The 15,360-nt window shown below is 51.1% G+C and overlaps 1 protein-coding gene across 1 annotated transcript; it reads left to right on the top strand.

Moving 5' to 3' along the window:
- The first annotated feature begins 13,187 nt into the window (after positions 1 to 13,187).
- LRRC3 (leucine rich repeat containing 3) lies at positions 13,188 to 15,041 on the top strand. Its single transcript, XM_075543339.1, has one exon. It carries the CDS (start codon positions 13,188 to 13,190, stop codon positions 13,983 to 13,985), a length of 798 nt encoding a protein of 265 aa, XP_075399454.1. The 3' UTR covers positions 13,986 to 15,041.
- Positions 15,042 to 15,360: the final 319 nt, after the last annotated feature.

Raw genomic sequence — 15,360 nt, 5'->3', positions numbered from 1 at the left:
AGCTGAAAACACAGGAGCGAGGAAGTGTGTACGAGGCCAACACCCTTGGGGAATAAAAAGTGTGGAGATATTTGTAGCTGTCCAATAAAATTCATGACTAAAAGCAAGCTGACCTTTTAAAGAACGAAGAGGAATGTATGGCTGCATCAGAGTATATATACATTCATGAAGAGGATAAGCTGTCAGGGCCTATGATCGACCCAACACCATCACAGATAGAAATTCAATGACAATTCAAGGAGTGATAGTCCAGGTCTTTCCAGACTTTTCTCAGAAATCAAAGTGCCAAAAGACAAAGAAAACGAGGTAGAATTTGAGTAAGGCCACCCAAAAGACTGGGGTCATTCTGCACATATGTCTTTGTATGCATTTCAATATCAATATGAACATGCCTGCATAAACATGCACAGCACACCTCTATGGATAGACACTCCCACCCATCTGCCAGTCTGTGGTGGATTTTGTGTTGCTGTAAAGCCAGAAGCTATGCCACCAGTATTAAAAATACTGGCAGGGCCACCCATGGTGGACAGATATCAGTAGAGCTTTCAGACTGGCACAGATTAGCATGAAAGGCCTGGTGAGTTACTGTTGAAAAACAGCCACTGAAAACTCTAAGGGTCATAATGGAGTGTTTTTACACTGCTAAACAGGGTCAATGACCAGGAAAGTACATTGAGGATCAGGTGAGCTAGAGTGGCACAGTAGCTACAGGGAGAGACTTAAGCACACGGGCAATCATGAGGATGGCAAAGCTTTGCTTTGTTGGGTATGAAGCATCAATGAGAGCTGACTCGACAGCCATCCAACCATCCATCCATCCATCCATCTAAAAACATGCTATGTGCCTATGTGATTTTGTTTTCACCCCAGCAACAACAAATGATATGTCAACAGAGGAGACATAGCATTTAAGACACACAAGGGACACTGTGATAGTTAAGATTCTGTGCTAACCAGGCTGGGTCGGCATTCTTTGTGGATGGGCATGTAGGATGAGATCTCCTTGAAGATGTGGCCTGCTTCCAATATAAGTGGATGCTGTGGAAAAGCTTGCTGTTTTTAAAAAATCCTATGGATCCTGCATCTGGCTCATTGGCCTCTTTATTTGAACTTGAGCCAAAGGCCTGCCATCTTGTCTGCTGACCTTGAATTCTGTTGCCTCTGCATCCAGAAGCCTGTTGTCTGTCCTGCCAACTTGGGGTTCATCAGCCCTTGTAGGGACACAAGTCAGAAGAAGCCTGACATCCAACTCACAGACTTAGAATGTGCCCACCTCTACAATGGTTTCGTCCGTTTACACATAGAAACTTTATTGGCTTTGTGTCTCTAGAGAACTCGGTCTAAGACAGGCCCAAGGAATTGATTAGGCATCATGGCATGGAGAGCTCTCACCAATTCTTCAAGGTGGGAGCACATCGCTGACACAGGGCAGTACCATCAGAACATGCAAGCAAGAAGGTAGGAAGGATGCTTAGTCACCCCAGGTGCCTGCTTCACCCTGGCATGCCTTGGCTGTTGGTGATGGTCCTCTGACCAGAAGTGGTATAAGACATACAGATGAGGCAATTGTGCAGGGCAGGACAGCTAATTAGCAATGCAACCCTCCTTCCTCTCTGGGAGTGGAGGGGAGTGGGAGAGGCTTCTGTCCTGAGGACTGGGGTCATCTCTATGTGAGGTATTCCATCTGGCTGGTTCCCAATCAGGGCGACTGATGGGCCGGGCAGGGCCTCTAAGGAGAGAGCAGGCCCTGTCCAGTGACTCTCGGCCTACATCTTATAGGCCCCCACCAGCTGCAGTCCCAGCTGCAGGAGATCTAGGGGAAGCAAGGCCCCAGAGCAGGCACACTGTTGTCCTGAGCAACATTAGGATTCTCCACAGAAAAGTGACGGGGAGGCAGAACCTGCCTCCAAACGCATCCTCCCAGGCACTTCCAGCTAAAGCCAACAGTCATGTTTCGTGAGGAGGTGAGGAGCAAGCTAGTTAGACGGAGAAGGCACAGGGTCATATCACACAACCTGTTGGACATAACTAGCGGATTGTAAGAGGAATGTTTATAAGCTTAAGTACGTTTATTTGGAAATAAATAGTCTAAGTTCATACTTAAGAAACCCCAAACCCACTGCAATCAAGGCAATTCTGACTCAGAGCGACCCCATAGGGTTTCTGAAGCTGTCGGTCTTCCCAAGAGCAGATCACCTCATCTTTCTCTCATAGAGTGAGTCACTGGTTTGAACTGCCAACCTTGAAGTTAGCAATCCTGTTTACCCAGTGGTGCCACTGAGGCTCCTGTATACTCAAGGAGCTCAAAAAATATCTACACAATAATTAACAGGGACTGAGTGCAGGGGGAAATCAGAATGCAATGACGTAGAAGAAATAATGGACGGTGTTATTAAACTGTGCCGTCCCCCCCACCAAAATATGTTGAGCTCTTGACCCATACATGTGTGGGTGTGATCTTATTGGAAACGGAGTCCTTTTTGCTGTTTTAGATTAACCCTACCTACACCTAGTCCCTGTGAGCCACAAGGAGAGAGGAACCGACACAGAGACACACAGAGCAGGGGATGGGCAGAACTGTTGACATGTCCCCTCAGGAGATGCTGGGAAGGTCTGTCTGCTTCCAGGGACAAGTTCCAGGCAGCCAGGAGAGGGAAGGCCCCCGGGGTGGAATCTTCTGCAAGGGTGTTAAAGGGTGTTTTTGAGAAAGACCCTGAGGGGCTGGCCCCCAATGAGAGAACTGGTCACTCAGGACCTCCATGGGGGCAAGGTGGGAAAGCATTGGTGGCTGGCTTTGTTGGTTTTCAGAGCTCCGCCACAGATGCAGGGAGCAAGCTGCGTTCTGGCGTGCAAGGGGAGGCCCAGTCTGGCCTGAACAACGGAGAACAGCTTTGCTGAAAAGGCAGAGCTAACAAGGGGTCGACGCTCTTTGGAGGATCTGGATATCCCTCTGGTCCTGACTTTGCCGGTTTCCATGCCGGTGCCAAAAAACTGGTTTCCCTCATGTCCACTCCACCTCCTGGCGACTCCACGGGGTCAGAATAACACAGGGCTCCGTTGGGGTTTCCATGGCGTTTGGGGAGGGGGAAGGACAATGCTAGGTGATTCTTCTGAGGCACCTCTGGATGGACTTCTCCACCCTTGGGAGAGGCCGTCAAGTGCGTCAACTGGAAGCTAACACTTCCTGCTAATTCCTGTCTTCTTGATAACATGCTCTGGAGGCACTGAAGAATAAGCCTTGGGCTGCAACCTGAAAGACGGGCAGTTCAAACCCATCCTCCACTTCACACAAAGATGAGGCTATCCTCTCCCATAAGAGTGACAGTCTTCGAAGCCCATGCAGGGTTGATTGGAGTTGGAGTCCATCTGCTGGTAGTGGGTTTGGGTTTGGGTCTTGTCTTCTCCATGTCCCACACAGTCTTGCCTGCCTCTGCCTGGGAGATGTTCGGGCCAGGGTGCTAGGCTTGCATCTGGGTGAGGGGCAGGGCCCAGCGCTGGGGCGGCAGCAGCAGCAGCAGCAGCAGCAGCAGCAGCAGTGCAGGGACACTCCAGGAAGCCAAGGAGAGTGGAGGGTGAGGGCTTGTGGCTCTGAGGAAAGGGCTGACCTCACAGGCTACCCAGTGGTTGTGTGGTGAAGTGTGGGCAGGGCAGGGTGTAGCTTTCCCAGTAGGACTTGTTCATTCCCCTGATTTCATGCCAGTCTCTGTGGATGCTGAAAGCCCTACCCTCGCCATGCCCATCCCCAGAGAGATGCATCAGCTTTTCCTCCACAAAACAGCCTTCCTGAAGGCGGAGCAATTAACCCATGAGAGCTGCGATGTTTTATCCCGGAGGCCATACATCCTGGACTGAGGGATGAATTGCAGGCATCATGAGCCCAGAGCCCAATTCTAGGCATAACGGTGACTCCAGAGGTTAGACCACAGGGCCTGGGTATTAAAATCGTACAGGTACTGAGTTCATTCTGACTCAGAGTGAACCTGCAAGACTGCTCCCCGGGTATCCAAGACTGGACAGCTTTATGGAAGCAAAGAGCTCCAGCTCTCTCCCCCAGAGTGGTGGGTGGGTTTGAACCACCGACCTTGCAGTTAGCAGTCTGTGTTTGGTCCAGAGCTCCACAGCTAGCAGAGTTCCACAGTTAGCAGTCTGCACTGGTCCAGAGCCCCACCAGGGCTCCTTCGGGGCGACGTTAGAAAGTGCTTTTGTTTCTCTTGGCTGTTACTTTGTTTGGAGAGCAGTTTCCTAGTTCAGAGTGGACAATTATGTGAGCCTCCCCCCAGGACCCTTCGGCCAGTGCCTTCCACACAGCCCTCCAAAGTCGTCACCAATTGAGGCAGCCAAAGCACATAGGACCTGAAAGGTCAAAGGAAAGCACCCCTCCACACACACACAGGAAGGCAGCACCCCCATGCTACTAAGCACATACATAAATGTGTGTATAAATAATAGATTAACTCATTACCCTCACCATCCATCCATCCGTCCGTTTGTCATGCTGTGGTGAGTTGTGATCCTGAAAGCTGGGCCCCAGAATTTCAAATAGCAGCCGCCAACCTACTGTGGCAAGCAGAGTTAGCAGAGCTTCCAGACTATGACGGACGAGGAAAGGGGGCCTGGATATAGACTTGCAAACATCAGCTCATGAAAATTCCAAGGATTGTGACGGAATGTTGTGTGCCAACGTGCCAGAGGATGGGCATCCGGGGTTGGAAGGAGGACTTGAGTACACCAGTGATGTCAAGATGGCACAGGGTTGGGCAACATTTCCCTCTGTCCTGCGTAGTCAGGCTTGTCAACAACTAACAGCAACAGCAGCGACTGCTGTCCTGTTGCGTAGTGTTTCCTTGTAGCGTGGCCTCACACACCAGCACTAATCTGGAAGGTGAGTGTCTCCGTGCCCTTTGTATTTCTACTCACCCCATGAAGCCAGCACCCAGGGCAAGAGACAGGATGCTTCTGGCCCCAAGAAGCTCTCTCCTGTTCCATCCCAATCCCTGTCCCCAAAGAGGTGCCTTCCCTTCTGGCCACTCCGGCCATGGAGGGCTGTGCGCTGCTTTCTCATAAAGAGTGCAACCTGCCTGTCTGTGAGGCTCATCCATTTCTCAGTGCATTTTTTGATGGGAATGGTGTCAAGTGGTTGAATTTAAATATTAAAATTATTCCTTACTGTTTGTAGTTGGTTTTAGACAGCTTTTCAAGTTTTAGCATCCCAAGAGCCTCACAACTCAAAAAAAAATTTTTTTTTAACTTTTTCAAAGATAACTGTTTAAACAGCCAGAGGGGTCAGAGTTGCACGTTGACTGTGCACATGGAAGTAAGACATGATGAAAACATTGGGATCAGCAGGGGAGAGGAGAAGCAGACGGATGAGATCTCCCCAACTTTTCTTAAAAACGTTTGCTACATCTAAAAACTTGTTGCTCGGAGAGTTCACCTAAAGGCATTGGGACAACATCATGGAAAGCTTGTAAACAAAGACATCTGCATGTGCAGTGGAGGGGGAGGGGGGGTGTTGACATCTCGGGTCCTTCTTCCAGTGCAGAGTTCTGCATTCTTTAACTGACACCAGCTCAAAACTGAAGCGTCAGCATCCTCAAGGGGCCCCAATCATGTTCGTTTAAATGTTCTTTGAGCTTGGGGGACAGCAAGAATGCTGAAGAGCTGATATCGGAGGTTGTAGGGTAAATGGGGACAGTGTTCCCAATGTAGTTCTTGCAGGCCAGCCCTTGCTACTCTGAAACAATGAGCCATTCGTTATCTTGAGGGCGAAAAATGTCCCCCTTGGCTCCACTTTCCTGGTCCTTTTATTCTCACCAATGTAGTTTTCAATTTTCTAAAAACTTCTCCAGAAGAAGCCCCCATGACCACCTGTGTCCTTCAAGAAAATCTGTCAAAATCACCTCCTTGGAGATCTTCAAAACAGTTTCCATAATCTTCTAAGCTGACCTCTGTGCTTGTATGGAACTTGTCTAGTCTCAGAACCTCGCAGGGGCAGTTCTACCCGATGCCAGAGGGTTGCTATGAGTCAACCTCAAATTGAGGGCATTGAGTTTGGTGTGGGCTCAAGCAGATCCCGTCAGAAGCCCTTGTTTTGATAGGACCTTGCTCTCTGGGTCGTACAGGTAATTCCAAGACTTGTCCCCAGTTCCGAATTGTTCCATAAAATCATCTTCATTCCCTTTGATTTCACTTCAAAGAGTGATGGAAAGAGCAGCGTGTTAAGCTAACTGACCTTCACACACACATCTGGCACTCACTGAGCCAAAAGCTTGCTGAGGTCAAGATAGTCCGTTAACACTACTCTTCTTACACTATTTTATGTACTTGAGTGACAGTTTTTTCATTTGTTAAGATTGGTGGTCTTCTTTCTCTGTATTCAGCTCTGAGATCTCCCCAACTTTTCTTAAAAACGTTTGCTACATCAAAAAATTGTTTCGCGCGAGGCAGCATTCCTGTAACTTGTTGTAAAGCTTCAGTGGCTTGGGAAGATGTCCACTTGAGTGTTGCTGAAAACATGACATTAGCCCTGACATTGTCCCCACAGCATAAGAAGTATCATTTTAAGACACCTAACAAGGCTAAAACCAATGTTTTGCTAAGATGGCTTGACTGCCCCATCCACTGATCATAGGGACATGCTTTATCATGTTTTTAACAATATAAATCCATGTGTGTTTGCCCTGGTACGGTAGTAACATCACTTTTGTCCTCAGTCTCATATACATGGAATACCATCGCTTGAAGATAGAGTGTGAAGTTATAGATGGATGCTATAAACCACAGGGGGCATTGTCGGAATTCTCACCTTCCACGAGGGACACCAGCTTCCAACCCTGCACATGCACCTCATGTATACCCACTTCCCACCTGTCAAGGGAGGCTTACATATTGCTGTCATGCTGAAAGTTCCAGCTGGGCTTCCAGACTAACAGTAGGAAGAAAGGCCTGGTAATCTCTTTCTGAAAAATTAGTCTGTGAAAACCCTATGGACCACAACAATTTGATCAGGGGAATGGCACAGGGTTCCATTCCATTGTGCACGGAGCAATCGTCAGTCTGCAGGCAACTGGGTGGCGATTAAAAACAACCTGCCCTCATGTACCTGTCCGTTTGTCGTACTGCGGTAGCTTGAGCCTTGCTGTGATGATGGAAACGATGTCACTGGTATTTCAAAGAACAGCAGGGTCCGTCCCCCCCACCCCAAGAGAACAGGTTTCAGTAGCACTTCAAGGCTAAGAACTGACTAGGAAGAAGGAATAGGCTGTCGACTTCTGAGGACTCAGTCACTGAGAACCTTATGAAGAACATAGCAGTGCAATGCTGTCCAATATGGGAAACCTCACGAAGAGCAGGGGGACATTGTCCAAGAGGGGACCAGAAGATGAAGGCCTCCCGTCAGAAGGCCCTCAACAGATGACTAAGGAAGAGCTGCCTTCTCAAAGCAGTGGAAGGTTCCAGGGGTCAAACACTTAATGGGGCAAGAAGCATTGAACTTAGAGAAAAGGAATACACAGAATCAATGCATTCAAAGGAATTGGTCAACATTCAGCCATTTAAAGTGACAGGATATGATTGAGAACTGATGGTATTGAAGAACGAAGCCCAAGCCTCTTAAAGGTATTAACCAGAAACAAGGCTTCAAGAATTTGTGGAACACCACTTGAAACATTTCAAAACACTAAGGCATGCTGGAAACACCCACTACTCCATGTGTGATAGTTACATCATCTGGTGTCAATTTGGGACTTGAGAGGATTAAGAGTGAAGGGGTGGAGTCTAGCCTGTCAATGGAGTCATAGTCAATGAGGCCTCTGTGTGGGCATGGCCTTCTCCTGAGAATTCTGGGAATGCCTGTATTTCCTTCTTGGAGGTGGGAGACAGACTCTCTGTCTCTTTGTCTCTCTGTCTCTCCCTCTCTCTCTCTGGGCTCACTCCTTCGGAGACTCTTTATTGACAAGGCTGACTCCCTGCAAGACATCCCTGAGGAGAAACCACATGGACCTCCCCTGATGCAGCCCTGGGTGCTGGAGAAGCCACATGGAGTCCTCTGCCAGCACTGAGATGCTTACAACACCACTGGATCCACAGGACCTCCCATCCACTGGCTTGTGATCTTCCTGTATTCAGTGTCATTGAATGTGTTTTGTGAGTCTGAAGAGGACTTTATGGATTGGTATCAGACACATGGGCTAATATCGGACTTATGGACTTGATCTGGACTGGGCTGGGATGTTTTCTCAATGTTCAGTTGCTCTTGTATATAAATTTCTTCCTAATCACACATGTGTCTATGAATTTGTTTCTCTAGAATACCCAGACTAACATACTATGCCAAGAAATTTGGGAGACATGGAGACAAGATTGAAGCTGTCAAGGATTTCATTTTACTTAAAGAACCACAATCACCACTCAAGGAAGCTCACTCACTCACTGCCAGCTAGTCCTTTCTGATCCACGATGGCCCTGGAGGACAGAGTAGAAGTGCTCTTGTGGGTGGTCCTAAAGGAGTAGAAAGCCTCATCTTTCTCCCTCGGAGAGGCTGGTGACTCAAGGAAGCAGCAGTCAAGAAATCCAATGGAGTCTTATTGCATTCAGCAAATGCGTTGCACAAGACCTCTGTACTGTGTTCAAGAGCGAAGATGTTGCTTTGAGGGCTCAGGCATGCCTGACCCATGTGTTTTCAATGGCCTCCTCTGCAGGTGAAAGTTGAACTCTGTCTAGGGAAGACTGGAGAAGAGTGGATGCAGTTGAATTCTGGTGTCGGGGAGGAAGATTCCAAGTACCAGGGACTACCCAACAAGCATCATCAATAACACACATCTGCCGTGGAGGAAATATAACCAAAACAGTCCTTAGAAGCAAGAATGATGAGATGGGCTCACATAGTTTGGACATGTTTCCTGGATAAATTATTCCCAGGAAAACGACATCCTGCTTGGTAAAGCAGAGAGTCCGCAACAAGGGGCTCAAACAGAGTAACACTTCTGAGTCTGCTGCAGGCCTGTTCTTCAAAGGGTCACTGTGAGTCAGACCGACTCAACAGCAGCTTGCAACGTCAGTCAAACCACTAACTTCAATCAGACGTCACCAGTTTGGTTTCATTAATGGACTCTGTCCCTTCCTGGATCCCACATTGTATTTAACTATTTCTCCTTTGGTGCCTTCCAATCTGTTAGTTACTCAGTCTTCCTCTTTTTCACGACCTCTCTACTTCATCAAGCACGTTGTCCTTTTCCAGGGACTGGCTTCTCCTGACAACATGTCCCAAGTACATGAGACAAAGTCTCCCATCCTTGCTTCTAAGGAGCAAGCCTGGCTGTACTTCTTCCAAGTAGAATTGGCTTGTGTTTTGGCGGTCCATGGTACTTTCAAAACTCTTCACCAGCATCACAATTCAAATGCATTGATTCCTCTTCTTCCTGCTTCAATGTCCAACTTTCACATGCGTATGAGGTGATCGAAAATACCACGGCTTGGGTCAGGAGCAGCTCAGTCCTCAAAGTGACATCCTTGCTCTTCAACACTTTAAAGAAGTCTTGTGCAGCAGATTACCCAATTCAAGGCAAAATGTCCAAAATTAAAAAGACTAACTGTACTGTACCATGACTGGCACTGTCAAACCTCATGTAACTTCAGGGGAAAGAGAGTCAAGATCAGCATCAGCCCCACGTTGATTCCTATGAAGTAGATGTCAGACATACCAGCACTCTCCAAACTTTTAACAATTCTGATCCCAGTCAGTGCTCCTGTGGGCATTCTCTGCCTTTCTGCTAAGTTTGGTAATTTGTTGCAATGGCCACACAGAACTCAGGAACTAATTTCATGATTATGGTGGTTTTTTTGGGGGGTGGGGGGTGGGAACGAAGAGGTTCCAAGTTAGGATTGAGATCCTCTTGAGAGTAAGAGGAACAACTCATTCTGTGGGTCTTTGACCTGAGCAGCTTCTCAGCAGTGCTTGCTAGTGGGCCTCTGCTGGAGAGCCTCGCCAAGGCCGGCTCTGCCCAGATGTGGCAAGGGTTACAGCACCTTAGCTCAAGAGGCACTGAGTCTGCCAGGAAGGCTCCTGCCCAAAGGTGCCCAGTCCTTTTTATCCGTGGGTCAGCATATCCAGTGCACTCACCTCAGGGCAGGGGCTGGAAAGCCCACACCACCTTTCATTCTGATTTTCTGGGACTGTTGTCACCATTCTCTGCCACCAGAACCTTTCACACTTCCCAACACCCTGCCATCTCACACCTTCTCCAATCTCTTTCTGTCTCTTCCGCCGAGGAGGATCTTGGCACAGGACACTAGGTCCAAAGGACATTTTCTACTCCTGGCTCTTCCTAGTGGTAGTAAGATCCCATCTTAACCTCTGGGCTCCTTATAAGCCTAGCAGGATAACAAAACTGATCAGTCCCTCAGGTGGCATGCTACTTGCATATTTCAGCCAATCCCCAAGTTTAACATATCTTTTTGCATAGTCCCACTCAATAATTCTGTGGGAGTTACAAGGTCTTGGCTAGAAAGACCATTTAAAAGCAATTCGCTGCACCACACATACCAAGTGTTGGTAAGGAAGTGGGGCCCACACTGTTGGTGAGAAGCTAAACTCAAGCAGCTAAACATGTAGTTACCATATGAGTCAGCCATCCCACGCCTAGATATTTTTTCCAAGAGAAATAAACCCACATCCATACAAAGACTTGTACACAAACATTCATAGTAGCTTTATTTGTGATGGTTAAAAATTGGAAACACCCCAAATATCCATCAACAGGTAAATGAATAGATAAACAGCAGTATTTCCATACAATGGAATACTACCCAGCAGTAAAAGAACTGAACTATTGATAAACACAGCAATATGGGCAGGTCTCAAAATAATTACACCGAGTGAAAGAAACCAGACAAAACCGTAAATGCTATGAGTCCATGTAAATACAACCACAGGAAATGCAAAGTACTCTATTGTAACACAGAGCAAAAGGGGGGGATTACCATTAGGCAACTATTGGGGAGAAGCATGCTTATTACCTTGGTTATACTGATGGTTTCAGGGTTGTATGCACATACCAATTTATATCAAATTTTACACAATAATATAGTTTATTGTATCTCAATTATATCTCAATAGCCCCAAACCGAACTCACTAACATTGAGTCATTTCCGACTCACCTCAAAACTCAAACTCAAAGGACTGAGTAGAACTGCCCCTATGGATTTCTGAGATTCTAAGTCTTTACGTGAGCAGAAATCCTCATCTTTCTCCTGCGGGGTGGCTGGCAATCTCGAACTGCTGACTTTGTGGCTAGCAGCCTAATGGTAATCCATCACACCACCAGGGCTCCTATTACTTCAATAGGACTCACTCAAAACTGCCACCAGGTTGAGTGTGATCACAGTGACCCTGTAGGGCAGAGTAGAATAGAAGTACCCCTGGGAGTTTCTGAGACTATAACTCTTCACTGGAGTAGACAGCCCTACCTTTCTCCTGCAGAGTGGCTGGTGGTTTTAGAACTGCTGACCTTGCTGTCAGCATCCCAATACTTAAACCATTACCCTACCAGGCTTCCTTATTAAAGGGGTCTTAAAGAGACACCAGGAAGCTCAGATACAGCTCAGATACCCTACCCCCAACGTTCCCTATCCTTCTCAGGGTGCCCCCTGTAAGGGCCCTAGCATACAAATGGGGCAGTAGATGCCATGGGGCAGGAGAGGACACAAAGGGACAGAGACCTACCTCCCAACGTTGGGACTCGGTGTCAGGCCTGGTTTCACGCTCACCGGAGGGCCTCCAGGTCTGGAGCTTCCCCCAGCGAGGCAGAGGAGGGGGTTCGCTCCTAAGCACTAGTCCACTGGGACAGGAGTCTCACAGTCACGCCTCCTACCCTGGCCCCTCCCACAGCCCCTGACGCCACACAGACTCCACCCTAGTTCCTAGAAGTGCCATTCCCAGGCCCGGATCCCTTTCCCACAGCCCGGCTCACCTTGGGTCCAGGAAGCCCTCCACCCGGAGCTCCTGCAGGCCCCGCCCTCGGGCCGCGCCTCATCCCGGCCAAATCCCAGGACTCTGCCTCATCCCCCGCCCCGCCGCAGGCCCCGCCCCTGAACCTTCGTCCCAGGACCTAGGCCCCGCCCAACCAGAGGCCCCACCCAAGCGTCTAACCCCTTGGTCTCAGGCTCCTCATGCGACCCTCTGTATCTGGCCTCCCTCACAGAACCGCCCAGGTGTCCCCAGACTCAGACGCCTCTTGCCCAGGCCCCACCCTCCTCCCGAGCCCCACCCCCTTAAGCCCCGCCCCTGTGGGGGTCTGCTCCGCCCATGGGTCCCGCCCAGAGGCGCGCGAGTCCGACCGCAGCGCGGAGCAGCGCTCAGGGTCCGCGGGCAGCGCACCGGGCGTGGCGCGGGGCCTGGCAGGCTTGCGGCGGAGCAGACTCCCAGCCGGATGCGATCCAGGTAAAGCCTCCGACCCCTGACCCCCGACCCCTGACCCGGGTCTGAGCCGCCCCCCGTCGCCCTGGCCTCGGCGCGGCCCCGCCAGGCGCGCTCGGCTTTGCGCCCCCTCCCCCCAGCGTCCGTGCGGTAAGCTGGCGAGGTGCCAGTTCGAGCTGGATCGCGGGCCCGCGGAGAGGGGACGCGCTATCATCCTTCGGTCCAAGGTGGTACCAATGAACCGGGAGTCAAGCTTTTGACAAGGTAAGCCTCCGCCGTGGGGCTGCACGCGCCCGGGGCTCGGGCTCGCTGAGCCATTCGGTCTGACCCGGCATTCGGGGGAGGGCCGGCAGCTAGGCTTTCTCGGGGAGTTGGGCCCGGGGGCAGGGGCGCGAACTGCGGTCAGTCTCCCCCACCCGCCGTGCTCCCGCAGCCGCGTCTCCTCCAGCGGGGCGGTGGGTGCGCCCAGCCACGCCAGGGAGTGCGTCCCCCTTTGTTACAAGCCGCCCGGGGTCCCTTACGGGAGCCTCAGGGTGAGTTGCAGGGCGGGTCTCCTTCCAGAAGGGGTAGCCCGCGGGGCAGCCGCTTCCAGGGCAGGTTTCAGGGCTGGCCCGCGTGGCGCGTGGATGGCGCCCACCTCGCTCCTTCTTCCCCGTCTCTTGCAGAATCTGGAGAGTGCTCTGGCCGGCTAGGCACCCGCGGGGAAGAGCGTGTATGTCTTCGAGGAACGCGCTTTCCCGGCCGCACGGGGAGTGGCCAGGAGCTTAGATGGCCGCACTGGCCCCTGGCAGGATGGCCCTCCTGGGCAGACCCAGCGCCTCCTCTCCTCAGGTTCCCAGGGGAGGACCGTGCCTCCTGCTGCTGCTCTGCCTGCCTCTGGGCGCCACGTGCCCTCAGGGCTGCCAGTGTCCCGGGCATGCAGGGGCGGTGACTGTGCGCTGCAGCGCCAGCGGCCTGCGGGAGGTCCCCAAGGACATCCCTGCCGACGCCGTGCTCCTGAAGCTCGATGCCAACGAGATCGCTCACATCCCTGATGGCGCCTTCCAGCACCTGAGCCGGCTAAAGGAACTGGACTTGTCTGGGAATGCCATCGAGGCAATTGGGCCGGCGACGTTCACTGGCTTGGCAGGGGCCCTGCGGCTGCTGGACCTGTCTCACAATCGCATCCGCAGGATCCCCAAGGACGCCTTGGACAAGCTCAGCGCTCAAGTCCGCCTGTCCCACAACCCCCTGCACTGCGAATGTGCGCTGCAGGAAGCCCTGTGGGGCCTGCAGCTGGACCCCGACTCTGCAGACGCTATTGCGTGTCACACCTCTGTGCGGGAGGAGTTCGTGGGGAAGCCGCTGATCCAGGCGCTGGATGCCGGCGTCAGCTTCTGCAGCGCCCACCACCGGACCACCGACGTGGCCATGCTGGTCACCATGTTTGGCTGGTTCGCCATGGTGATCGCCTATGTCGTGTATTATGTGAGGCAGAACCAGGAGGATGCCAGGAGGCATTTGGAATACTTGAAGTCCCTGCCCAGCACCCCCATCTCCAAGGACCCCATCAACCCAGCTCCCTAGTACCTGCCTGCACCCTAGGACCACCTCCCAAGTCTTCAGGCAATTCCACATCCCACCCGACTTCACACTTTCACTTGGTAGCAGGTTGTGATGTGAGTTTTTCCTCCTGCCCCCCGGAGGTGGTTGAGATGGCTCCCTATCATGTTACATTCATTCATACATTCTCTTTGCAGGCAGGGAACTTACTGCCCAACCCACTTGATGGTGGAGAAACAGAGACACTGAGGGACTTCCCCATGGTAACACAAGGCAGGCCTGGTTGGGGCTTAGAGCCAGGTCATCTGCCGTGGAGTGTGTTCTTTCCACTCTGCAAGCCTCACGTGGGCCCTGGCATATACGCTCAAAGGGTCGGGTCGTACACACTCAGAAAAGAAAGAGACTCCCCACAGAGGGTTGTTAAGGGCTTGTCTGGTCAAGACACCGATAAGTCCTGCAGGGAAGACCTGGCTAGTCTTTGCTTACCTGCTATTTTCTAAATATCCTTGTCCCCAGAACTTCTCAGAGCAAGGAGATCGTTTAGGTAAAGCTCTGCCAGCCCAGGGTTTCCTAGAGAAGTGAGGGGTTTGTGTCACCCAGACTAACTTGTCTACAGCTGTGTCGATCCTCAGAGTGATGCTTGTGCCAAGTTGATGAGAGGGAAACAGAAGCCTGGAGAAATCCCAGGGAAACACCCGGTGTAGATCATCCAGGGGTTGCTGCCGGCAGCCAGACGCATAGCATCCTGCCCTGCCATTTGCCATTCGCAGCAAGTGCCTGCCAGCAGCAGCAGCAGCAAGGTCCTCACGTTACTACCGTGCCTTGTTTTCTATTCTCCGATGTCTACAACGGCTCTTTACTGAGGACCGGAGCACTGCCGAGGGCTGTTCCAAGGCCGGTCCACGAGCCGAGTCGTTTCTGCAGCAACAAGAACCCTCTCTCGTCACCTCTGCTGCCGGGAATCTCCAAGCTAATTTGATCCTCGGTTTTCTTACCTCTCTTGCTTCACGTTCAGGATAGACATGACCTCCACTTGCCTGACTCATCTGTCTCTTTTCTCATTTTATTTTGTACCGTGACTTTGTAGGAGTGTTCATATTTTAAACTACTTTCAATATTGTGTTGCGTGGGTGGGGCGGGCGGAGAGTGCGTGTGAGTGGCTTGGGGAGTGTGTAAAGGAGGGATATTGAAAAGCACTAGCGCTGTCCAGTGACTTCTGTTTGAAAGCGGGGGCAGGAGACTGGGTCTGTGCGCCCACGGTGATTGGTGCTGAGTCAGGAAACCAGAGCCTGGCTGGGCTCATCTGAAGAGTCTGTGATTCTTCAGTTACGACGAACGAAAAGAGACGACCCAAGATTTACCATTCCCTTCACACCACGTGGCCCATGGCCTGCTGCCG

Source organism: Tenrec ecaudatus, chromosome 2 (genome assembly GCF_050624435.1).
Source record: "Tenrec ecaudatus isolate mTenEca1 chromosome 2, mTenEca1.hap1, whole genome shotgun sequence".
In the NCBI taxonomy this organism is placed as follows: Eukaryota; Metazoa; Chordata; class Mammalia; order Afrosoricida; family Tenrecidae; genus Tenrec; species Tenrec ecaudatus.
Note: the sequence above shows the minus strand (reverse complement) of the source record. Positions and strands in the feature narration are given on the sequence as shown.